This window comes from Diadema setosum, chromosome 8 (assembly GCF_964275005.1).
Source record: "Diadema setosum chromosome 8, eeDiaSeto1, whole genome shotgun sequence".
NCBI classification, from domain to species: Eukaryota; Metazoa; Echinodermata; class Echinoidea; order Diadematoida; family Diadematidae; genus Diadema; species Diadema setosum.
Genome location: NC_092692.1, coordinates 40,526,695 through 40,554,676, shown reverse-complemented (window position 1 = coordinate 40,554,676; position 27,982 = coordinate 40,526,695). Strand labels below are relative to the sequence as shown.

Below are 27,982 nucleotides of genomic sequence, written 5' to 3'. Positions count from 1 at the left end.
ACACAAAGTGTACAGTACATTATGCATGTCTGTCTGTCTGTGTGTACAACACTATGCAAAATCATACACAGTACATGTACAAATAAATTCATACACAGGCCTGGTTGTTTGTACTGCAGAGATCTTTTTATTCACTTCTGTGATCACCTTGTGTTCAGTGATAAAAATTCCAAACCTTGTTGAATCATAAGATGCTGAATCCATTTGAAAGCTGCCTTTGGAAACTTACTTCTATCACTGTACTGATCTGCAAATGTTGGTGCACAACACTTTCATGTTATATATAGTTTTCACTACATTTGATTGTTACCTACACAATATCCTTTCAACTGAATCTGGCTAAAAGTAACCACTGTTTATTTTTCATTTTCTTTCCCCCCATTAAACCAAATTAAAGTTGAATTAAAAGTCAACTCTGCTATCCATGCATTCCAATGTAAGCTCATTGCAAACTCACAAGAACCACTGCATGACTTTTACACTATTTTGCATATATCAAATGAGGATTATTCTATTGTAATCACAATTGACTTATGATCTGAGATAAAGAGACATGATATATTCTTGAAGAGGAATGTTACACTCATGACAAAAATAATAAATGTTTGTCCTTTCGGTAAGCCTACTCCAACTCATATTCTCCGTACACTATGTTCCTTAGAAAAAAATGAAAAAAAAAAAAGCTTTACAAAGCAGTGAAATGAAAAATAAACACTGTGATAAAAGAGTGTAATTGGGTAGACTACTTCGACACGAATGAAAATACATAATCAGAACGTCATTTTGGTTTCAACTTTCTTTCTCAAAGCCTCAGATATTTAGCATGTTTTATTCCATATTTTTCCTTGTATGTCTATGATTAATACATGTAATACTCATCATGATATCAATACATGTACCACTTTTTTTTTAATCATTATTTGATAGATCACAAAGCCAAAGCACAGACATTGGACTACATTTCCAACCAGTATGGATGCAATGGAAAACAGGATTTGCTGCCACATGCTACATGTTCAGTTGCACCTACTAATCACTAATGTGATATTCACATAGAGAAGTTTACAAAAATGAAATTTGAATGGCAGCTGTGATTTCATACAGGTCAAACTTTTCACCCAGCTACACAGTGGCAACATTAGCTAAATGTCCTGAAACAACGTTTCCTATGGATGTAAAAAAAAAGACATTTTTTTTAGAACAGTAATACAAATACAATGTACACAGGAAGTTGAACTCTTTTTGAAAAGTTCTCCAACAAGAAATCTAGAAATGATAAAACTCCACTTCAATCTTGAATGACAAGATTACATTCTTGTGATGTTCAAAAATGAAAGATGCAATATAAGGCAATTATTGGTACCAATCACGACAAACCATGAACCATGGTTAAAGCTAGAAAATCCCTTTACAAAGTCCCAGTCTAATTGTATTACATGAACATGGTTCCTCATTCCTCCCCGCCATGTTGGGGGTTAAAAACTGGATTAAAGGCAGCTCCAGTTGGAATCTTACTGTCATACTATCCTCCAACCTGTTCTATTTCACACATTTTCTGTCTGACAGACCACATACATCTTTGGAAGACACACATTTCCTTACCTCAGAACTTATTCTCTTGTCTGGACCTTCCCTGATTTTATACAAATAGACTAACTGGGCCATGTTGCTTACAATATCAAATCGTTTTTCATATTTGAAATTGATGACAAGTTATCAGTGCAACCAAGCCATGGCTTTCTAATGAGATTTTCTACAAAATGGCAACACATATTCAAACAATATCAGGAACTACAAATGAGTAAGGTTTTTAACCTCCCAACTACAACAGATATGACTGTGGTTTTAACAAAAATGAAACACACAAAAGTATGAATGTATTATCTTGGTTCTCAGATCTATTTTCTAAAATGTAAATGAACTCTTCTCCAAGAACTCTCACAGCAGGTGTTAACATGGAGTGTCTGGATACACAGTCTGCGTTACTCTACATACCTGAATTAACACAAGAGCCCTCTTGACACTCTATGATGTGAAAATGTGTGCTGCTCTTAAAATTAGTTGTGGAACTAATGTACTACATGTATAAGTTCACACGCAGGTTCTATTAAAAAGAAAAAAAAAATCAGTGCATAAGAAATGAAAGAATAATGCCTGTTTAGAAGCCTGCCTCCATGGTTCAACACAATATGTTGTACAGAAAAAAGTATAAAAGTAACACAGTGAACCATCATCACCAGTACATTCCACAAATATTTCTTACACATGAAACACAATATCCTTTGTGGGAAAAAATCCAAGAGTGTCATGAATCACTTTCAACTTTGTCAGATCTGTGGAATATTTGAGATAAAACAGAAATTTTGTTTTTGCTTTATGGCTCATGATGCATTAAGCACACTGCATGTAATTTTTATGACAATAATAAAGAACATGATTTGCTGGAGTATTGCAATTCATGTCTTCCTATTTACACAATAAAGCATGAAAAAAAAAGACTTTCTGTAATTGGTTGCAACATCTGATTAATGCCTTTTATCAGTACAATAGTCCGCCGTAGTCAACCAGTTATTGTGTGCGTACATGACTACTTTACATATTTCCTGTCAAACTCTTGGTTAGATTTGTTATTCATCTGGTTGTGTTTACAGAGATGGCTTCCATAGAGAAGCCCTTAGTCTATTCCCAGTCCTTTTTGATGTCAAAGGACCATTCCCACTCCAGGTAAATATTCTTGTCATCATCAAAAAACTTGCTTTTGATGGTGTAGTGTCCCCTGGCTATCATGCCCTTGGGAGCCTCATCCTTCTTGGTGGTGTACTCCTGAAATTCTGTCTTGGGTCCATAGCTACCTACCATGAAGGATGACTTGTCAACTAGATGCAAAGAAAAAGTGCAAACAACATTTCATCATAAGATCACACAACTGATTTATGGCAAGTAAATAATACTACTACAGTGGAAATTCAGTATAAGAAGATTCCCTGGACCACGACAATTTGTTCTATATAGCCGATATTTTGTTATATTAGTAGTCAATAAACAATACAAAACAAAGGAAGTAATTTCATTGGGACCGAATAAATTAGTTTCCTATATCAGGTATTTTGTTATATCATATCTCTCTATATGTGACCCTGCATCACAAAACGCGCAGAAAGTCGCCAGACATGGAGTTTTAGTTAAGAGCATATTCTAAAAGAGCAGACTTTAAGCTTTAAAATGATGTATAACTCAAATCAAACAGACTCTCCTAACCTATCTAAATATTGGAAAGAAAACACACACTCAGGAAAAGTGTGAACTGAGAAAAGTGGCTCTGAAGTGCAGTGTCTATTCGAGTGCTAAATCTGTACCAAGCCGTGCTGACTGTAAGACGAATGGGACAAAAAACAGGATGTAAATCACCAGAGTAACAACAATGAAGGGATTATCAGATTAAACTGAAATTGAGAGTGCCGTATTAACACATTCTGTTCATAATTGATGCCAACTTTCAAAGCAGTAACATCATCCTTTCAAAACTTATTTGAGTTTAAAGTGAAGAGTGTAATGAAAAGGGGACTCTAAAAACACACCTCATCACACTATACTACCAAAAAAAGTTCAAGATAAACTGCTAAAAAACACACTTTCCTGCCCATTTTATGATCCTAAATTGTAACATAATGTAGAAAAAGATTTACTCCTTCAGAAAATATGAAAAAGTCAAGATGGGTTCGGTTGACCCATTTCACCTATTTTCAGTCTCCACACAAAATCAGTGTGTGCGACTTTTTGTTCGTTTTGTGGTGCACGGTCACATATACAGTTTCCACTGTAGTTGTGTTTGGGTTACAGGTAGTGCCTCAGTTTGAAATGACCACAGTTTGTGCAAGTCAATTACATAAAGGTCCCAAACACAACGCAATAAATGGCAACCATTTGTTGTTGTTGTTGGGTTTTTTGTGTGGAAGCCAATAAGAACAAAGCCACAGTCAGTCATATGTGGGTGTGCAAAGCCAATTGGTTATAGTTGTTTACAGTAAAATGAGTGAAAGGATGCGTGCTTTTAACCCATTCCTTCCACAATTCTCTGAGTGCCTTTAATGCCCCCTAACGGGATTCTTTTTGCCCATCGACAGAGAGGCAGACAGGTTGGTAATCCAGCTGTGTGAAGGCAGTCAAGGCAGTACATTGTTAGTTTGCAGGCACAAACCCTTGTTGGTCGTAAAGGAGTCTGTGCCAAGACTACTACATGCACCACTCCGGCATTGTCCCATAGGCCCTGTGTTGTAGCTTCTCCCGCCTTGTTGGGAGAGGCTGCAGTGCAATGGTGCGTGTATTAGTCTTGGCGCACACAGACTCCTTTACGACCAACAAGGGTTTGTGCCTGCAAACTAGTACATTGTATCCCCCTTTCCACGGTCAACTACATGTGTCAGTGAACAATGGAAATATCGATCGGGTGCGAGGTATGAATAGAGCGTGCGCTGATGAGCTCACATAATCTTTTGTTCTACACAAAACCAGGCACCTGAATGGGGTGACTGGGGTCAGCGAACACAGAAATCTAACTGATCTCAGCCTTGATCGCTATGTACATGTTTGTATGAGTTTACAGCAGAACAAGCGAAACCTAAATCAGGAAAAAGGTAAATAATACTGTGAAATACGCATTTTTCAAACAGAAGGAGAACAAACGCGGATAGAATAAACTCTGATCTTTTTATCAAACCCACTCTTCTGGGCATCTTAACACAAAGAAACATGAATTTAGGCCACCAAAGCAAGCACTCTTGTCTTCATTTTGGGAACCTGATATACCAAGTTCCCGTATATCAGTTGCTCCCACGGGAACCTGGTATACCAGGTTCCCGTAGGGAACGGGTTAACATTTGAGTGCACATAGCAAAGGTTTGTTTATTGTGACATCAGAGCCATGCATTGGAACAAAAACAGAGTTAATCATGAGATTAATATGGGAGTCATTGGGAATTGGTGATGTCAGCCATGCAATATCCATTTTTGCTCAAACAAAATTGCATGGCTGAAAGGTGATGTACAAATTCAGATGTAACTATACAGAGTGAGTATCCCTTGCAATGCTTGAACTTACCCTTTATTCCTTTTCTAAATGTTTCTTGGTAGTACCTCAAACCAGCAACAATCTCCCTTTGAACCTGAAGTAGGAAAAAAAATCATTGACATTTAGGTATTCAATTCAATTTATTCAGCACAAGAAATAAAAGTACATTATGTACATAATACAAACAAAAGTAATGTGTACATACATGCACATGTTTAACAAATCAACACAAGGACCCCTTTGAAGCAACTAGAGCTTGTTAGTGGGACCCCAAAGGTATAGCTGAACGTATGACTGTCTCTATGAAATCACATGTCAAGCACGAGTGTAACCCCATATCTTGACCATGTTTAACTTCTGTTGACAGACAGAGAATCCAGTTTGTGGAAACACCACTGTTTGATGGGTGTCTGTAGCTGTTTAGCTAAAATTTCTTACTAAAGCCTGGAAATGTGAATAAATGTATGAGCAAAACTTGCAACTATTGTGCAAACATTTGGAATTCATTCCAGCAGAATTATGTACATTTTGGGTTATTTTTAAAAACTTCATGTGAAAGTTTTCTGTATCCAAGAAAATGCAATTCCTCAAGGTGTTGATACTGGGCACATTCATTTATTTTCAGCAAGGAGTTAACATATTACAAGTATAATGTGTACAAACTTCAATTACCACACACTATCACAACAGAAGGTTAAAGGGTGTGTACAGTTCTGGTCAAGGTGAGGATTTAGCTTTTAACGTTTTGCGAGATATTCAAAAACCACTCTATGAGATGTCAAAGAGCATGCAATTCTAAGGGGTATCAAAAGTTTATTTGATGAAAATCGGTTTTGAAATGGCTGAGATATCCAAAAACAAGGTGAAAAAAAAAAGAGATCCTAATAAAAGGTGTGGCCTGTCACCTTTTATTATAATTACTTTTTTTTGGATATCTCAGCCATTTGAAAACCGATTTTCATCAAATAAACATTGAATCCTTCTTAAAATTACATGCTCTTTCATATGTCATAAGTGGTTTCTCATTATCTCACTTAGAAATGTTCAAAACATGAATCCCCACCTCAACCAGTACTGTACAGTCCCTTTAAACCTATTCTAACTGGGCTATTTGAGACCAAGTTTTTACTGGGGGGGGGGGGGTCAATTTGACCCCCCCCTTCAGATCTCGGCCGCCGATCGCGCGATCGCCGCAAAATTTTGCCTGTACATAGAGCCGGATGTCAACTACAAGATTATATGGTCATACAATAGAAAAAATATGATTCTATATTTTTTAATAAATTAATTATGCAAATTAATGCATGAAATCATATTTTCACCTATAACTCCATTAGAAAGATTGAAGGATTGCTAAATTTTTGTGTCAGAGTTCCTCAAGACATATCGAACAATTTTCTTATAAAAAAATAGCGCAATCAAAGTCAGTTTCTTTTGTTTTGTATTGTTTTGTTAATTTCTTATGTATTTTATTGTTTTTTCGACCTTTTGTTTTCTATTGTTTTTTTGCCAAAATTTGTTGCAGGCACTTTTCCAAGCTGATCTACATTAAAATTGATTAATTTCAATGGTTAAAAGATGAAATAATCCAATTCATATCAATTAAACAAAAAAACACAATTTGCATTGGATTTGCACACAAAATCATGAATTTGAGCTGTTTTTGGGTTAACATGCATATGCAAAACATTGCGTAAGTTCAGAACGGTGTACCCGGACGTCGCAAATTTGGTCTCAAAATATGCGGGAGACTTCAATGAAAAAAGTCACAAAACGCCGCGGCAAAATCTTTGCGCGTTGCGGAATCGTGGCGCGAAATGTCGAGGGGGGGGTCAATTTGACCCTCCCCCAGTTAGAATAGGGTTAAGCTGTCAAAAGTCAAGACAATTTCTGAATTTCTTAGATTAACAGTGGAATTGAAGGTGGCCACAATGAGGTATCTCATTAGTGTAGTTCATCATTATATCAGTCTATGTGGTTTGATGAATTTCTGTTGACATTTACAGGTGATAAGAACAGAGCAGCCCTGAACAATTTGACTGTGGCATTTGACCCCTGACCGTGGACATATAAAACTATGCCTAAAGAGCAAATATATATCCATCACTACGTAATTGTGAATTTATTCATTGCTTGCACCTTATAGACTCGCATCTACTGTAGTTCCAGGACTTTCTCACATCTTGTTCAAACTAAACAACAAGTCTATCATCATCCCCTCCCCTATCTGACCAGTTTCTACCAAGCTGTCATAATTCTTGGCATGAATATTAAATGAATTAATCCAAACCAGGCTGGGCTTTTTGGGCTGTTCTGTAGCCGGGGGAGGGTTGAATCAATCCCCCACCCCCGGATCTCGACATAACAAACTTGGGGGGTTTGGGTCCTCCAGAGGGCATGCTATGCATTTGTATATTCTCTCACACTGGTGATAATACCTGCCAAGTTTGTAGAAATGTGACCATGAATATTCAAAAAGTAAAAGAGGGTCAAATTGTAAAAACTGGCCCAAATTTGGCCCCACACTTGAAGGGGCTTGATGCCCATTTGTACAAATACATCCATCGCCCTATAAATAATGCATGTACCTGCCAAGTTTGGTGACACAAGTATTTGACCATGCATTTTCACGAAGACAAAAAGTTGAAAATTGGCCCCAACTTGTTATGCAAAAAGCTTACACACAGCATGCGACAGACAACTTGAGCATTCGGCTCAGGTGAGCTAAAGATTGCTCCATCTCATAACTTACCCTGAACTTGATAACAATGCAATATTCCACCCCTTCCTTGATCACAATGGGCTTCTGTTTCAGCTTTGACACATCACCTTCAATGAGATAGACAAAGAAGATATATTAGGCTTCACATTTATCATTGATCCTCACAAAAATTATGGCTATATTATTTAGATAACTTAGTAACACACACACACACACACACACACACACACTGCTTGAGATACAGTGCCCTTCATTCAAGTTTGATGAAGTTCATTGCTCCTGACCACTGACCGAGGAGTGACCATTTACCATACATGCAGTAGGAAATATTTCAAAATTTATTCCTAACCATTACAACAATAATAACCATGCAAGAATTATTAAGCAGAGGTTTACTCGCCATGGCAAGAAATTGTCACTTTTAGCTACATTTGGTGATTTACAGGTTTGACCCTTGACCTATCACCGCATGCTGCTCACGGAAGTAATTGCCAGTAAAATTGTTATCCTTCCAATTCTATTAGGTTCACCAGTGAAATATGAATGGAATTCAATACATATCGCTTTGTAATACAGCACAGGTCTTTCTAGATTTAAGTACTCATTGAAGCACTCTTTTATTGAAAAGTTAGTCATAACTGAGTAGACATGTTCTTTTTCTCTATCCTTTCTCCTGTCCTTATGTATACTGCATCTCTGTGTGTGTTGAGTTTGGGTGTACGTAACATGTATGAGTGGTGGTGTCTAGTTTACACTGCACATACTTGACTTCACACAGAATTATTAGTAATATACACTGTACGTTGCAATTGTAAAGTACAGTATTCTCATGTGTTGGCATCCTAATACAAGCACAAGATGCTTGGCTCTCACTGTAAATGCCACTACATGTTTTTGCATTTTATTTTGCCAAATAAATGGCCTAAGTGATGCACTAGTTTTGTCACACTGCACTTCTGCCCTGAGCAAGCACATATAGTGTATATGAGTATATACGTTTGAAAGCATATTTGCACTACCGGCATGTAAAAGATTGACCAAGAAGATGACCTGCAACAGTTAAAGTAGTCTGTAACTATGACTGAACAATTCTTCAGTTTACTTCAACTTCAGGTCTACTTCACAGTCATAAGATGTCTTGTAGTTTGACACTTTGAGATAACTTGAACTTTTTAAAGGTTAAAACCACACAGGTTTCCACATGCTATGTAACACAAGAGATAGTTTTTGAACAGTTTTGAAAGCATGAGCTAAAGTCTGCAGTCAGGTCCATTCTAACAATGCTGCAAAATTCCCCATGGTCTTATATGAACTTCAAGGTTGACATTTGTAATACTGCAGTTTAACCTTAATCAGGCGGGGTTTTTTTTTGGCTATGCTAAAACCAGAGGGGGCGGATTCCGCCCCCCCCCCCCACCCCCACCCTGAGATCTCGGCCATCAGTGGTGCAATCGCAACGAAATCTGGCATGCATGATACCCTTGTCATAATCTACAAGATTGTGTCATAAGATAATTGATTATGCAAATCAAGACCAAGATCAAATTTCAGCCTAATTAAAAGCTTTGAGAGTCTACTCTTTGGTTTGCATATCTGTTTTAGCATGTTCAACAATTGTACATAAAAAAACTTCCAAAAGTCATTTCAATTCTTATGTATTTTATCGTTATCAGAATTTCTAGTATTTCCTTGTTTTTTTACTTTTGTTTTTTTCTGTTTTTTATTGCAAATTGTCACTGACCACTTTTCTGCCATAATTAGCATAAAACTAATCAATGAAAGTGATTATTTGTAAAAATTATCAGGTTTTTATGACTTCCATGACAGAGTACTGTTTTCCACAGGATATGTACACAAAATCACAGAATTGTGCCCGTTTTGAGGGGACATGCCATTACAAAAATGGGCACGGCTTCCAAAAAGTATGCGTGGACATTGCAAATTTGGTCTCAAAGGTTGCACGAGACTCAAACAGAGAAAGTCAAGAAGCCTCGCGACGAGGCCTTCTCACGTTACAGAATTATAGTGTGAAATGTCGAGAGGGTGGAATCTGCCCCCCTTTTAGGGTTAACCCATCCTTGGCATTTTATGTGCTACAAAATTACAGCCTACTTTAAAAGAGAGAGATTTCTTGGTATCAAAGAATGTCACAGTCTTTCTCACTTTTATGGTGTTTCTGACACAAATCTAACATCAAAATATAATTCTGATCTGAATTCTAATTCTAATTTCTTACCTGTGAGATCAATTGCGATGTCATCAAAATCTTACCTGTAAGGTCAATTGTGATGTCCTCCCTTCCATCCGTCCTGAAGATCATCTGTTTCACCAGTACATTGTTACCACCTTCATCTGTAAGAAAACATCAAGTAGTAAACAATATTTTTTACCCCTATTTTAACTGGGCTATTTGAGACCAAGTTTGCCTAAAGATAGAGCCGGATGTCAACTACAAGATTACATGGTCATAGTTTTTTCAACCTTTTGTTTTCTTTTTTTTTTTGTTGCCAAAATTTGTTGCAGGCACTTTTTCAAGCTTATCTACACTAGAATTGATTAATTTCAATGGTTAAAAGTTGAAATTATCTAATTTATATCAATTTAACCAAAAAACACAATTTGCATTGGATTTGCACATGATATCATGAATTTGAGCTGTTTTCGGGTTGACATGCATATGCAAAACATTACGTAACTTCAGAACGGTGTACCCGGACGTTGCAAATTTGGTCTCAAAATATGAAGTCAGGAAACGACGCGGCAAAAACATCGAGGGGGGGGGGTCAATTTGACCCCCCCCCCCCCCCAGTTAAAATAGGGTTAAACCCTACAAGTCAAGTGCAAGTGCATTCCTTCCATTCAAGACTTCCAGTATTCAAATAATGTTTACTTTGATGAGCAATGACAGCTGACCCCATTTATCTAAGAAACCTCACATACATACGAAGCCAACTGGTTACTAGTTCCTTGCCCTGCCATCTCAATTAAAACCAGAAAGTCTGGAAAAGAATCGTATCCACTGTAGCTTTGAATCCAATGTGCCATGGTTAACATCTACCTAGCCAGAGTACTTGGTATTAATAGCAAGCAGTGATCCAAGGACACAGCTACTGCAAACAGTTTTCTTCCTATTGAATGGCAAAATGTGAACAAAGCTGGTATAAAATCCAGTAAAGTGTACACATGCATCATCCTTTTAGTCTGTAAGGAACTAAGAGAAATCATCTAAGCCAGTGTGAGACCATTTATTTCTATGTTGTCGAGTATTAATCAGAACATTGACTAGGGACGCCAGCCTAAAATCTGGTGGACATACAATGGCTCTAACAATGCAAGGCAGGGAAAAACTCATTTGGGACCTTCTACTGAAGCACATCAAATCATGATCAAGAAGATCACATATAAACACAACACCAGAATGCACAATGAGTACACCATGTTTGTAAACATATGTTGCATGAAGCCCAAACTGACGAATGAGAGAAAAACAGGTATATCTTTATGGTCACTTTTACTGCTTGAATTAACCCATTGAAGACAAGTCCCGAGTATCCTCAGACAGGTGTCTATGGGAAATGCATGTTGTAGCAAAATCAGTCCATCCTCAATAGGTCACTAAGCTGAAGATCGGGGTCCCGTTTCATAAAACTTGTTATCAGTGACAACTGCCGCATTTCTATGACAAATTAGCTTTTAGCCAATGTAGATGCACGGATTTAAGTAGCTTATAACAACTATGACAACTTGTCAAATAACAAGTTTTATGAAATGGGGCCCAGATCATTCTGATATTTGACATGTCATTGAGGAAATGCTATAAAATGCCTCATTACCTGTCACGCCATCAAGTTGTCCCAACAGCTGTTTCTTGTACTTGACCAAACTCTCATCGTCTTGATCCAGCTGCTCAATCTCAGCCACACTTTTCTGTGCAGGAGGCTTGTAGCCTGGGGTCTGTGTTGGATCTTCATTGTCATCACACGGCTGCAACTCAGCATCAACTTTGGTGTCTTCTTCCGCCATCCTTTTCTACAGTGTGTCTGAAAGTGAAATGAGAACAAAGTATAGCATCATACAAATAGAAACATCTGTTTAATAGGGAAGTAACCCCTTTCATTTATCATAACACGAAGCAAGCAGATGTTGGTGAGTTTATATGAATATTAATATGGGGTGTTCAGAAATGTGGTTTCCTTTGCCTGGTTGATTATCAGCCCTACATTACCTTCTTTGGCTAGTTAATCTCCATTAATACATCAATTTGTCTAAATCCATGCAGGATAGTATAAATTCACGTCTCCCTTCATAGAGTAAAAACTGACTTTACACTAAACCTGTCTGTGTATACTAAAGGGCAAACACTCCTAGATACAGTTAAACTCGCATAAGTCGATCTTCTCGGGACTGAGCAAAACACATCGACTTAGGCGATTTTCGACTTGTGCGTAAGTCCAAAAAAAATCGACTTACAGTTTCAACACAGGTACACACATGTATGTTTAATGTACATGTATGTTGTCTACTCTGGAGCCGAGAGCTGGAGCGGTGTGCCGCAGCACGGGTCGCCCAGCAGGGCCGCAGCTAACTTTGCATGGACAGTGCATTAGTATTGGCAGAGGTCCGATTACTTTACACCCTTGTTAAACCTTGGGGAAGTGAATATGAACGATATTTGAGCAGTGATTGATTCCAGTTTACCATACCGTGGCTTGAAATGCGTGTAGAGGTGCAATTCTGATTTACCCTTGCCCGTAACTTCCCCCCTACTTTCCGCTTTGAAAACTCAGCAGCTTCATCCATTATACCACTCCACTGCACAGCGCTGCAATTGCCAAGCTACATGTACACTGCAAGCTCAATACTGTACTTGTAAATGAACGCATGTGTACTGTACGAACGCTGTATGTACGTAGCGCGACAGCTGACAGGGCTGCACCAGCGGACCTCCAAATACGAAGAGAGTTAAACGATCCCATGCCATCGCTATGAATTTGATTTTAGATCATTTTTTTTGTCACCTCAAACTCATCTGACAAACAAAATAATGATGAGTAATAAATAATGAATAATAAATGACAGTGATTTATTACACAATAAAATCTTATTCGACTTAGGCACAGTGAATTCAGTGGTTTTTCCGTGAAAGTGTTCTTGGAATTTCATCGACTTAGGCGAGTATTCGACTTACAAAATTTGACTTGTGAGTGAATTAATACATGTACGTCAATGGGGAAAAATCAGGACTTTTTTAAAATCGACTTACGCGATTATTCGACATATGCGACGTCGACTTAGGCGAGTTTAACTGTATGTAAGATGGCTCACTCAATGAAGTTTGCTAAATAACATCCACATTCCACCAATCCCTAAGGGTCACAGGAACTTTGACATGTCAAGAAAAGATAGTGTTAGCCATCCAAGGTAAAATAAGCATTTGATCCATTGCAAAATGAATGACATAAATGACAATACAATCCTGTGTGTGTAAGTGGGGTAGAGACACTGTCCATTCCACTGTTTGTTTGTTTGTAATGCGGGCAATGGACAATGTAGTGACGGCGAAGGCTGTTGGACTGTCGGCAATGGAGTCTTTTTAATCTGATTTAGTTTCAGCAAGCTATGTTTGGAAGTCACAAGATGCAGTTTATTATAGCAGGTATTGCTTTAATCCATCTTGGTACATGTACATGACTAGAAAGTTACACTAACTTGTATGGAAGAAAATTCAGGGCCATAGAAACGTCCTCATGATATTTGATACCTTGTTATATCAATGGTAATTATAGCTAGTTTCCCCTACAGTTACAAAGTAAATGGTTCTCTATGGAGGCTTGATTCAAACTGAAAGTTATTAAACATAATGGGAGTGTATAATCACTCACAGAGTGACACTATTAGAATGCTGAAATTAAAAATTTAGAGTGAACAAGAGACCCGCGGGTCTAGTGCTCACCTGAGTATCGCAAGTTCACCTTTCACGCAGTCACTAATCTAAATTATTCACAGCTCTACTAAAATTTGACCAGGCATTCTCAAGTAGAAGATGAAAATGTGCAATAAGGGCCCAAATTTTTTAAGATTCCTTAATTTGGGGGGATTGGGGGCCCCTGGGGCCCTCTGGGTGTGGCATGGTGCCCATTTTGATAAATTGAGATCCTGACCCCCTAGGGATGCTACCTGCCAAGTTTGACGAAAATCCATCATGAGGTTTTCAGGAAGAAGATGAAAATGTACAATTCAGGCCCCCATTTGGACCTTCCCATCACCCCCCCCCCCCACCCCCCAAGAGGGGCAACCCTGGATCTGCTATGAACAAACTTGAAACTACAGTCATTAATGTACTCACTCATAGTATTATCTTAGCTCTATAACTTCTGATTCTTGAAAAGATTTTTAAAGAGTCCTTCATTTTGGGGGGTTTGGGCCCCTCTGAGGGCCCCCTGGGTGGGGCATGGTGCCCAATTAACAAATTGAGATCCTAACCCCCTAGGGATGCTACCTGCCAAGTTTGGTGAAAATGGGTCAAGGGGTTCTCAAGAAGAGGATGAAAATGTACAATTTAGGCTCCATTAGGACCCCTCCCCATCCCCCTCCCCTGGGTCCCATGGGGGGCACCCCTGATTCTGCCATGAACAAACTTGAAACTACAGTCATCAATGTACTAACTCATAGTATTAACTTAGCTCTATCACTTCTGGTTCTAGAGAAGAAGATTTTTACAGATTCCGTAATTTTGGGGGGTTTGGGCCCCCCTGGGGGCCCCCTGGGGGGGGGGCATGGTGCCCATTTTAACAAATTGAGTTCCTAACCCCCTAGGGATGCTACCGGCCAAGTTTGATGAAAATCGGTCTTGGGGTTTTCAAGAAGAAGATGAAAATGTAAAAAGTTTACGCACGACGGACGACGGACGACGCACGAAGGGCGATCGCAATAGCTCACATGAGCCTTTGGCTCAGGTGAGTTAATAAAGTGTACATTCTAGAAATTTCTCTCTCTCTCTCTCTCTCTCAAAAAAAAGCCCTTGCAATGCTACACTTCAGATTTACTTCATAAAATGGTACTTCAGGTTTTTGGCATTGCACATCATTGGTTTAATAGGAACAGCACTTATTCAGTCACTTAACGAGTGAAAGCGTAAGTTTGATAAGCCTGAAAGTTATAAGGATCCTAGATAACCACCACCATGCCTACTCCAAGACAGGAAAGAAACCAAGATGATGAGGCCCTGAATATGCTGAGGTTATGATAATAGGTCAACATGTACTCCCACACACACACCTCAAAGAGTGACTTCCTTCCACATGTTGTATTCATTTCCCGCTGGTAGGTCTAACTAGAAAACCAGCATGGGTCATGGAGTGAAGTACTGTAGAGTTACACACAGACTCTCTTTCAATTTTTGCCTGAAAAAGCTTTGTATACTCTGAACATACATTGTACTGGACTACAGATTGTGTATACACACTGGTTGAAATCTGTACACACACACCCTATTCCATCAATCTTGGCCCTGTTGCACAAAAGTTAGATCAAATGTAAGTCATAAATCAAATGTAAGTCTCTGAATACTCAATTCTGATTGGCTGCTACCTGATTTATGTTTGATTTTCTGACTTATGTCTGATTGCATCTTTTTATGCAACAGGGCTCTGTTCTCATTCAAAGATTCTCAACATTCAAATGTGACAAATTTCACAAATTATGTTCAGATCCTTGACCAGAGGGTATAGCAAACAATCAGCTCTTCACACTTCCTTCATCAAACTGCACAAAATTGCTGAGGTTGAAGGGTTATGACTACCACTGTCTATCACAGACATGGTACTGTGATGTGATCAAGCATCACATGCACTGTAAAGTCCCATGAGTCATATTCCAGGTAAGCATAGTATTCAGGTCAATAATGCAGACTTCCCAGTTTGGGTAGTTTCTAAACAAGATTTATGACAAGAATTATCCTCTTCATAAGTCTAAATCTGAAATTTGGAAATACGGATGAGTGCAAGAAGTGTTTTAACAAGTTTTTCTGTTCAGCCTGATGGTGTTTTCCTCTATTTTCCATGGTACAAGGAATATAAAAGTACATGTGTACCATATATGTAAAACCCCATTCTGAACATTTAGCAACTTACTATAGGTAGGCAGAATTACTGATGCCTTGAGATATTCATAAATGCAGCAGTGACCCTTTTGCCAAGTTTCAGAATAATTTCATTATCCCTATACATTGTAATGATTGCTATGGAGTCTATAGATTCAATTTCCTGCTTGCATAACGAAGACAAAATCAATGCACATCAAGGCCCGATTTCACGAAGGTGGAAACAGTGGTTTAAACCATGGACAATTTGTAGGGAGCGCCAAGTATCCCATGGCCTATTTCATTACAAAATCAGTCATTTCGCTAACAAAAAGAACATTTAGTCGATGAAATGACTGATTTCGTAATGAAATAGGCCATGGGATACTTGGCGCTCCCTACAAATTGTCCATGGTTTAAACCATTGCCAAGTATCCCATGGCCTATTTCATTACAAAATCAGTCATTTCGCTAACAAAAAGAACATTTAGTCGATGAAATGACTGATTTCGTATTACGAAATAGGCCATGCGACACTTGGTGCTCCATACAAATTGGCCATGGTTTAAACCATGGTTTCGATTGTACCTCTTCTGTGCATTCGGACCAAAGAGTCTAAACTTCAATGACCTTCTTCTCCAAAGTACTAGTAATGATCTCAGCAGTTACATTTTCTATGACTTACTTTTTATTCTGCAGTTAGCTTCCCTAGGAAAATTCAAGTTTGAGGAGGAAAACAAAATTTTAAATGTGAGAATGTCCTCTTTCAGAATCGGACCTTGCAAACCTCAAAAATATTACCAGGTATCTTTTTGTGGGTTACTGCTGTCACGCAATGTCACATGATAATTCCTGGATGTACCTTTCCTCTGAATTGACACAGCATCCATGACAAAGACAGTAGGCTGCGTACTGCAATCACAAAACGCTACACAATCTCAGATTACATGTTTCTTGTCATTTGAACTCTCGAAAGAGCTAGACAGCCTAATTGGTGTTGTTTATACCAGGTGTCATATCACAGTAACATGGTTTAGTTCCTTCATGTTTCTACTCCAGTGCAAGTTTATTGCAATTGAGACAATGGCAACTCCACAGATGTCTCAAAAAAAAAAAATCACTTTTGCATGTCATATGAGGAATATGGAATGGATCTGTTGTAAAAACATAATGAAATACATGTAAGCAGTGATCCATGAATTTAAAATGGTGATGTATGTTTTTGTGTGTGTGTGCGTGTGTGCATGTGTTTGTCTGTACGTGCATATCACGGGTATGTGTTGGTGTTTTGTGAAGGGGTGGTTGGGCAGGAGTGGGATTTGATTTACGTGTAATTATTCAGAATATGATTTGTTTCAGTTGAGAGGGGGAGGTTCATAGAGCTTTTATAAAAGATTTTATTCTTGACTTTCTATTAAATGTATGTACTTTTTTGGCCAAAAAAAACCTTAAAGGTAGGGGATACCTTTTACAGAACTCCCAAAATGCAGCAAAACATTAATATGAACCTCAGGGGACTTGTCTAGGCCACTGCTTAGAAATTTGGAAGTCAACAGTTATCTACAATTTGAATAATGCACAAAACTCAACTACTCAGTAGTTCTGTGTGTCAGCCACACTTAAGCCTTTTTGTTGCAGTCTTCTGTATTTTTTTATCTATAAACACAAATCTAAAAGTATAAGAGCTGATGTAATAACATATAGAGTGTGTGGCAAGAATGTATATAGAAATGTTTGTAAGTTTTGATGAACTTTATTCACAAAATATACATGATGGACACACATGCAGTGCATGGGTCTGCAAAGGTAGCCTAGTAATGTACTGGAATTTACGGTGAGCCCCGAAAAGAATTGAATTCAAAATCTAACGGTCAATAAAAATGTACTAAATGTTACCTTCCACTTTCAATACTTTATGGGAGTTTCTAAAATGATACTCTCTTCAACATACCACTGTGTTTATACAACTCTTCATTTAAGGCATGCAAATGGGATTCCCTACCTTTAAGGTGGAGTTATGCTTTAAACATTCAAGTGAAATATTGTTTCATATACATGTCAAAATAATTATTCAAATGGAATATACCGTAATGCAGGTAGTAAAATCAATGGGAATATAATATTTATTGTTTTAATCTATGTATAATCACTGAGAATGAAATCGATAAAGATCGTAGAAACATAGAAAGTGTGTCTGCATGCCTATGTATTTGTGTGAATGCAAAGTTCTCATATCCTTCAGTAATGAAACCCTGTTCAGTGATTGGTCTTAGAAGGAGTGTCATGGAACAAAAATAGGAACACTATTGTATAATGTTGCCAATCTTGAAGATAAATTGCCAATGGAGAAAAATGTGCTATACTGTGAAATGATATTCAAGGAAAACTGCACTACAATGCATGTACCATTATCAAATACATCATATGAATGCTACTGATCAATGTTTATTCATCGATGGCATGTGTAAAGTGCTTTCGGTATCAACCTCATAGACCGCTGAGTAAATCGCGTCCCCCTAGTACATTGTTCATCTGCCCTGCAATATGTAAACATTTCAAGTTTTAATACCCGGTAAGTTTATTATCGATCTATCTAATTTCTAGATTCGTTGGAGGGATGTAAAGGATTTTTATCATGCACTGTTTCGAGCCATTAGTGAACAATGAATTCCTTGTTGACAGAAATAGTGCTATTCCTGCCACCTCAGAGTCCATAATTTAAACTATAGCCTTTCAGTGCATAGTACAAATTTGTTTAGCATGCTTGGGTTAGTACGGAAGTATGAAAGATATTGTGAAAGCCATACAAACTGTAATACTTTGATTTCACCTTGAATCATTTATTGGCTGTGTTTTTGGATAGGTTTGTTTGTTTGTTTGTTTTAATGTTGAGTAACTGGTTCTATGGAAGAAAGACTTGCTGACATACACATAACTGAGAGTATGATCCCACACTGGTTCATGTCTAATTCTAGAAATAGAATCAAATCAGATGAGGAAAATTAAGCTTTATCAGAATAGGACACTAAAATGAAAAAGTTATGAAACTTTCAAGGTTTTATGGACAAAATAAAACCAGTTGACATCCATTTGTCTTTCACTGTAGATTATTAAAGAACACATATCATGGCAACTTCACCTCAACAACTTACAACATCTCAGTCGGAACATAAAAAATGAAATTTCTAATTCAAGTTTTGTATTTGCCCCCCTCCCTTAAAAAAAAAAAAAAAAAAAATGATAAATGCTATGAATAAATCATCAAAATGGTGACAAACAAGAGGCCAACAGTGCAGGTCATGTCCATATATGGATGAGAAGAGACTATCTTTTGATTTTCTGTCTGTACCACCTGTTGTGTTTCACATACTGCTACACGATGAAGTTACGTGTAAAAAACAATGTATCTGCATTGCACAGCAGAGTCACAAATGCCACATACAAAGTTGAATTATGACTCCGTTGTATCTGTTTAACATAGAGTGACACTTCATGCACAGCAGGTTTACTCAGAGCTAGAGTAAGCCTTCATTCAAGACTGCATAAATTCAGGTGCAATTCTACAGATTCAAAGTCTCCTCCCAGGGTCATAGCTATCAGAACATTTACAATCCAACCTGCATGCCGTATGAATGTTTGTTGGAACTAAAAGGAGCATGTAGACCTTGTTCTTTGTTGACCTAGTTCTTACTCTTTGTTCTAGTAATGGAATAATATGTAATTCTCTGCTACATTGCATCACCACCTGTTGCCCTGTTTTCATCAGCACTTTATTCTACATTGAAAACAAGGTGCCTTATACTCTGGTGTTGACTGGAACTTAAAAACAAAGAAAGGACAGAAATCAGGAAATTCTAAAGCCCCCCCCCCCCCTTAAAAATGATAATAAATGAGCAAATAACATAAATTAATTAATAGAAATCAACTAAAAGAATCAGATATAGAACGGATATCAGAAATGATTATCTTTTCCAAACTGATAATAGAAGACATATCTTTTTTTTTCTTTTCTTTTCATTTTTTTAACCAAAGCACTAAAGTGATATCTCTCATCACTATTTGCCACTGCATGTGCCACAAAAAAAAGAAAAAAAAAATGCTGTGAGTAGTGAGTGAGACATTGTAAAATGAGAGTACCATGCTGGGAGGGAAGAGTAATCCAGCCGTCTCAGAAGAGCTGCATACATTATGTGCACATGATGCTGAATGTGGTGCCTTGATGACACATCATGTGATGACTCAGTATGGGTGTGAATCACAAACCAACAAACCATCAATCCAACAGAAAACCTACTGTATGCCAGCAGTGGACAATGTCTACACAAACCTCTGGCTTATATCATCAAAATTATGATTTTCAGCACATTCTTCTATGCCTTAACTTGCATTAGATGTGTGAAACAAGTGAATCTGCACAAATATTTTGCTTCTCTTCCATGAAACAGCACTGTTAAATTACATCATTTCACATAATTTAAGTACATCAACTTCTCGGTGTTGTCTTGACATACAATAATGTGTATTAGTATTCAATCACCTGTACTCACTGGTAATTACCTGTGAGTAAGGGTAAAATGTATGCAATTGTTTGTCTCCCAACCAAGTTTAACGCTTCTGGCCAATTAAATAGACTCTTTTATTTTAATATAATTCTAGATTTGACCCTGACCTGTGATGCAGTTCAATAACTGGCTCAAAATCATTATTGAATAAAGAGTCCTACCATAGATTATGCCTACAGATGTACAGTAGAGTTAGCACTTTACTATGTGCAGACCTGAAAAGGTCTATTTGGGTAGAAAAGCGGAGTGAGAAAATTAAGTGCAAGTCTTCCTCTCTTACCCAGAGCTCTAATCTTTTAAACTCCTTTTTTCGACTCAAACAGTCATTTTCAAGTCTACTCACATGGTGAACCATTAACTCTATAACCTTGTTTATTTCGTCCTGCAAATTACTTGTCATACAATGTACCTCCTTAAAAAAGAACATATTTTTATGCCTGTGCCAGATTTGACTAGGTTAATTTTTTTTAATGGAAAATATTTCTTGAGTTTTACAAAATGGAAGAATTGCAGACACAAATACTGACATTTGAATTCAAGGCCCATCACTCATCAAAAATAATAGATTACTCTGTTATAATGTACACTGCACATTTAATTGTGTCCCATACAGTATTAGATATGAGATTTGTACACATTAAGCAAACATACTGTACCACAAAACTTTATCAAATATGAGAAATCCATGTTTGTACAGCTCATTCAGTCTCAGGCCGCACCACACACAATGTAAAACCACACATTGGATGATTCACAGGTTGTCATGCTGATGATAATTATCATCAGATGAACTTGTAAATCACACATTAAATTGTAATAATCTCTCGGCTGTTTGATGCTGCATGTATTGTAGGAAGGCATTAGAGCTCATCAAAAGGTTGTTTGGTAGCATGTATGTTAATATTAAAGGGAATTGTCAAGCTACTGAAGCAAGAGAAATCCAACAAATAATCAATAGTAGATAGGGAATTTATCAAGAATAATAATTCTATGTGTGGCTTTCATCTGTTGATTTGTTTTATCTAAACTTGTACCTTCAATTCTTACTGCTTCTAAATGATTGTGTCCACTGTATCAATCTATTCAGAGCGCATTGTATGCACATGTGACGTGAAAGCACAGTTGGTAGACTAACTACATTTTCAGGCATGTACACATGGTGGCCCAGCAATAAAAATATGTACAATGTTGTATGTGATAGCTTTATGTTACACTGATTGCATAAAGTTACCAGAAACTGTACATGTCAAAATAAATAAATTTGAAAGTTTTCATGCACACACAGTTTCAAATGCTGACAAGTTCTTGAAGAGGAAGTAAGAATAGTCACAAAGATTGCTTTGCAAACAGCCATCCTGGAATCCTAGTCTGTGGCTAAAACTGCTGGCAGTAGTCTGTATGAAACATTATCTCCAGATTACACTATCCTACCCTTGGGACAAAATTATCACTGCCTATTCCTGATACATACGTACAACACAAATCTTGGACATGCCCGAATGTTTGTATGTCATCAGATTTGATACATAAGTGTTTCTCAGTTTAGTTAGTATTATCTACTAATAAGCAGTGAGTATAATTATGTACTATACAGAGAGTAAACAGATAAAAATTAATATCACAATGTAGGGAAATTCCCCTTTTGAATAGTAAACAAAAAAAAAACTAGAAATGTCGCTACGGCGACTGGTGTATGCCTCCGCCATAATACATGGTTCTCCTAATAGGTCTATAGTACAATGTCTTGACAATGTGTGATGACAGTTTCACACAATTGGCAAAATATTAAAATGACAGGTTTGCCACAAATGTGCTGAATGTTCACTTTCCTAGAACTAGGTTCAATTGGATGAATGATTAAAACGTCAGAGTGCAGGTATTTGGGGGAACTGATGATTTTCACTTGACTTTTGACCCTTTTACAAGTTTATGCATTGAGTAATTTTCAAGGTATTGAGAAAAAGTATAATTTCAGTATCAAATGGTAAAATAGTATTATCGAAACCTGGCCTTTGACCTTTGACCCCACAGTTCCAAAGAGAATCACTGTTAGGTAGAACATGCATAAATATGTAAGTTTCATGACAATACCTTCAGTTATTTTTGAGATATGGAGGAAAAAGTGCAATTTAGCGCTTTCACTTGACCTTTGACCTTTGACCTTTTGGCAAGAAACTTCCCACAGAATATATATTGGGTTATACATGCATACAATGTCATCAAGTTTTTAAAAAATCCTTCAGGCATTGCATAAATATAAGGAAAGTAGTTATATTTTGAGGAGTTGACCTTGACCTTTGACCCCTGACCTTTGACCCATGACCCCCAACTTCCCTAGATAATCACTGCCCATTGGTACAAGCATATATACTAAGTTCCATGAAGATACCTTGAACCATTTGCGAGATACGGAGAAAAACATGAAATTTCAATTTTTTTTTCACAAAATAACCTGTGACCTTTGACCTTTGACCCTGTGACCCTAAAATCCACACAAAGTATCATCCCCCAAGGATATACCCTCATACCAAGTTTGATGCAAAACCACCACACGGTTCTTGAGATATCGACAAAAACAAAACGGGGCGGACGGACGTACGGACGTACGGACGGACGGACGACCCGAAAACATAATGCCTCCGGCCACTTCGTTGGCGGAGGCATAAAAACTAGTGCCACATCATAACTAGTTTAGACTACATTATGAAAAGAATGGTCAAAGAACTGTAAACTCAGTCAATCATTCCATGAGGGTGCACTGGGCATCTAGGCATACTCAATTCGTTGAACTTAGAGGCATAATTTACCATTTGTTGATGAAACAAAAACCCAGCATTAGTGCTTCAAAATAGTTCTAAAATGTGAGTTAGGGATAAAAACAATGTAAAAATTTGAATACGTATAATCAATGTTGAGTATTGTTAAATACACAAAATGTGAAAAATAGTTATAATTACAATTTTCCAGACTCCGTCGACATGCAGTTATGGTTTATTGCGGAAAATACTGATATCTCCTTATATTTTAGGTTTTATTGAGAAAATCTGTATGGTAGGGTGTTTTGTGATGCAACAAACCTACACATACATTGTATGCGCATCAAATGTTTTACAATTCTTTTAAATCACTGCTCCCAAAGGAAAACAGGACCTTTAAAGTTCTAAATAATCATGAAATGATACTTCTGATAGCCATACTAACAGAACAAAGATAGAGATAATAGATTTTAAATACAAATGGACAACAACTTTGAAAGGAAATGTTGGAACAGACACTGATACAGAAATGTGTTCCAGCTTTCTTACTCTCTTTAGCTACCTACAGCGTATCCTGGTGGTAGAAATTAAATTGACAAGTGTCAGCACAGTGTATGGGAACTGAACACAGTTCAAGGAGTTCAAGTTTTCATTCTCTTTATCACTTTATGAATAACCTAAAACAAAAGCAAAGTGGGAAACTAAAGGGAATAAATAAAAATTTTCTGTCAACTCAAACTTCAAATAATGGCATACTGAGTAAGGGTATAAAGATGATTTTAAAAATGAATAGAATTTCTACAGTTCACACTTTCTTTACAAAATTCAGGCCTGTAACTAGAAATTTTATTTGAGGGTTCAGAATTGAAAAAGTGGACCACTTCCAGGTTTAATCAGCTGACAAACCAAATAACAAAAAACGAACAAAAAAAAAAGGCTCCCCTATGCATTTCCTCTTATTTTTGTTTCTCGTGCCACTTCTGGGTTTTATCGGCTGACAAGCAAAAACGAAACAAAAACGCCTTGAAAACAGTGAAATTTTCTGGTGCCACTATAAGTCCCCTTTCGTTCTTTGTTTTTGTTTTTTTTTCCAATGGGGGGGGGGGGGGTTCTTTACTCTCTTTTTTTTGGGGGGGGGAGGGGGGCTGCTGGCAAATGGGGAGGGGTCCACGGAACCTCCTGAACACCCATTTCCTCCATTATTCTTAGCTTGTATTGATCTTTTGGGCTTCAAACATATCATTGAGATCATAGGTATATTTTTGCAATTTAATTCATGTCTCTTATTGTGTTTAAATTGTCTTTTGTTCTTATTGCCAACTGGAAGCGCATTGATGCTAGATTGACTATTTGTTCATTTTGGTAATTTTTACTTATTGTGCCTTGGGAAGAGAAGAACAATTGAGGTGCTCACTCATGAGTAAAGTTTCACTTGATGTGATAAGTGCAGCTAGTTGACATACATGGTTAGAATACACAGGAAGATGGTGTACAAGTAGACTGTAGTGTGTAGCATTTAGTAAAGTGTACCCTCTTAATAACGAAGTCTTCAGGAGCAGCGATTTTCTTTCATTACAACAAATTTTGTTATATTGCATATAACAAATTTTGCTGTAACCGAACAGCACAGTGTATACAGATATAGCTTATAGTTAGGAATAAATTCCTGAATTTTGATTTCATAACACAGCAAAGAAAATTTCATTACAACCGTGTTAGGTATAACAGGAGTGCACAATTTATTTAAAAACAATAACAAAACAAAAAACAAAACACACCAAGGTTTGACCACCTCTGCAAAAATTTGACCACACACAAAAGAATCTGAAAAGCTGTAGGTTTAGTGTTACATGTAGCCGGCAGTCAAATTTTGGATGGCATTATGGTCATATTAAATATGGCCAGCTTGCTTCAGGCCTATTTCCCTTTACATCTCCCCGGTTCTACTGAGATCACTGCATGGAAGGGCGTAGACAGAAAAATCTTTTGTCTATCCGGAGGAGTTTTTTTATCATTTTTTTTTTTTTTTACTTTTACGGCAAAAGCAGATATGTGACCCGCTGCAACAAAAGGATCCAGAAGTCGGGGGAGGACAATTTTCTGAAAATGGCATGACATTATTTCCTGACTTTTCTTCTTTAATTTCATATATAACACAACCCATAAAAGTACTCGGTTGCGGAGATATAGACGATTTCATTAGCGCATGTCAAGTAGTTGAGGAAATCAGAGTTTCGAGAAAAACGCCTTCAAAGTTTTCCTTCCGACGCTATCATGATCAAGGGGAGGCGAGACAGTTTTCACCGATGGACAATAGAAGGCATGCTCCTAGCGACCTCCGCGATGTTCATTCAAGCATAGCACTAGCGTTCTATGCATGACCAATCAGTAATCACGGTGCCATGCACTGACCAATAAGATCACTCCCTCGTTGCTAGGGGCGGAATCTAGCTGCGGCGCTAAATCCAAATCTTCGGACACGTTTCTGTTGCGTTGAAAATCGGAAAATCATAGCCCAGAAAAATGCTGATTTCTTGACTTTTCTTTGATCATTTAGCTTCGAAATTTCAGCAGATGATAGACAGAACATTAGACTACAACATCATGGCAAAAACAGAGTTTTATCCGATTGTTTTGACCAATTTTGATGATGTGATTTCAAACTCGATTTTCTCAGCTCAGCCGTCAGCGACTTTAGGATCCTTTTGTTGACATAGTCTCCATGTAACTGAACCGCTCAATACCGTCTGCTTTTTTAAAAGTTTTATGCCTAACCATTTTTTGTTGTTGTTTCATAAATATATGCATTAAATGCAATATGTGAAAGAGGTCAATGGTCAACAAAAGTATAATGGTCACAATATTATTTCTGTAACACACCATTCTCTTGCCAGTCTTGGTAAAGTCCAGGCTTTCAAATACTACACCACCAAGCTTCCGCCCGACAGCTAGTGCTGATTATCTAATAAATCCTTGTAGTTTGCAGCAGGTACTGTGGCATTTAATATTCAGATTCATCTGTCTAACGTTAGACGTCTAGTTGTTTTTGAATTTCATGGTTTTGAATAATTTAGAAAGTTGTCAATATGAGTACTTAATAATATTGTACTTTGTGCAACAAAAAGCCATTATTATGCAAAAAATCTCCGGTTGATAAAGAGTTAGATGATCTACACAGATCTGGTATTTAAGTCTAGGCCTACTCCTCGTAATAGACTGATTAACACGTTAAACTTTCCTAAAGGGATCGTACAGTATTGGTTGAGACCTAATTTCAGGTTTCTAACATTTTTTGGTGAGATAATGAGAAACCTTTTACGAAATATGAAAGAGCATGTAATTCTATGAGGAATTCAACATTTATTTGATGAAAATTGGTTTTGAAATGGCCGAGATATCCAAAAAAGAGTGATTCTTATAAAGTGTGGGATCCACACTTTTAATATTACGATCGCTTTGTTTTACTTTGTTTTTGGACGTTTCAGTCATTCCAAACCCGATTTTCATCAAATAAACTTTGAATTCCTCTTAAAATGGTATGCTCTGTACTATTAGTAAGTGCTGGCAAGAGTTCCTTTTGAGACAGCCACCCAAAAGTGAGTGCGTGCATCTATGTGTATCGCAAGCAAGGTTAGGCTAGGTAGAGTTGTAACAAATACGTTATAGATCTGCACCTGCTTATTTAGTACAGTAGTGTGATTGGGGTGGCCGTCTCAAAAGGAAGTCTTTTTAAAGTGTTTTCTTGGTAGGATCGCAAAAAGTGAAAAGCCCAATTCTCATCTCCACCGATACTGTACCATCCCTTTAATCTATCTTTTTATAGGCGTAACTACCGTTCAGGCTCGATCTATGTTTAATGAAAGTGTAAATTTAGTGTGATATGCATTGCATGTAGGTTTCTAGTGCAAGAGCCGTAGCGTAGCTGTAGGTAGGGTTTGGCTTCACGTGCCCTGCCTTGTCACTAGTAGCAGTAGAGTATAACGTTAATACTTTTCTGATTGAGCTCAACCCGGTAGATGGTAGAGGAAGTTACAAATGAAATGTTGCTGTTGGCATGTTCATCTCCTCTATACTATCTGATCCTTTATTTATAATAGACAGGTCTAGGCTATACAGTAGGTCTACTACCAACGTTCGAATTATACGAGAAACTCACTCACCTTATCCTAGAAGATCGAGTACTTTCTTTCGGAGGAACCTGCCTCGCCCACGTAATTGCAGTATCTTGCCGCTATGTACAACTTCGATGCGGACACACGTCTACACACAGACAGACGGATACACTCACACACACAACATTGCAGTACCATAACCAGTGGTGGGATTGCGGAAAAAGGATAGCGATAGCCCTATGGTCTCTACACACAGCCCGTTTCCTCTTCTCTATTGAATAGTGGTCCCGACTTTACTTCCGTGTTGAGAGATTTCAACCAGCGAGGGTCGAGACGACCTTTGTTTGTTGGCACCGCTGGGTGGCGCTCTCCCACCACCGCGATCAGAGCCTTGACATCAGTGGTCTTGACATCAAAACAGGTCTCTTTGGTTTTCTTTTTTTTTTTCTAACAAAGTGTCATGACAACCTGTGTAGCCCACATTGACCAAAACATCGGTTTTGTTTGTTTGTTTGTTTGTTTGTTTGTTTATGTGTGTATTTACTTAGAACATCAAATAGTAGATAGGCCGTTCGTCGAACTGAGTTATAAGTTTACACGTTGGCTCTGTGACTTTGTTTTTAACAGGGAATAATATACTGTATTCGAATGTTAGATTTCCTATAATCTATTTTGGAAATGG

The 27,982-nt window shown here is 37.6% G+C and overlaps 1 protein-coding gene across 1 annotated transcript; it reads right to left on the bottom strand.

Moving 5' to 3' along the window:
- Window positions 1–104: 104 nt before the first annotated feature.
- On the bottom strand, window positions 105–27,507 carry LOC140231586 (rho GDP-dissociation inhibitor 1-like). The gene is made up of 6 exons (XM_072311732.1): window positions 27,349–27,507; window positions 11,624–11,830; window positions 10,062–10,142; window positions 7,821–7,897; window positions 5,099–5,162; window positions 105–2,876 (listed from the first exon to the last, which is right to left on the bottom strand). Exons 2-6 carry the CDS (start codon window positions 11,811–11,813, stop codon window positions 2,680–2,682), a joined length of 609 nt encoding a protein of 202 aa, XP_072167833.1. The 5' UTR covers window positions 11,814–11,830; window positions 27,349–27,507; the 3' UTR covers window positions 105–2,679.
- Between the last annotated feature and the right edge of the window lie 475 nt (window positions 27,508–27,982).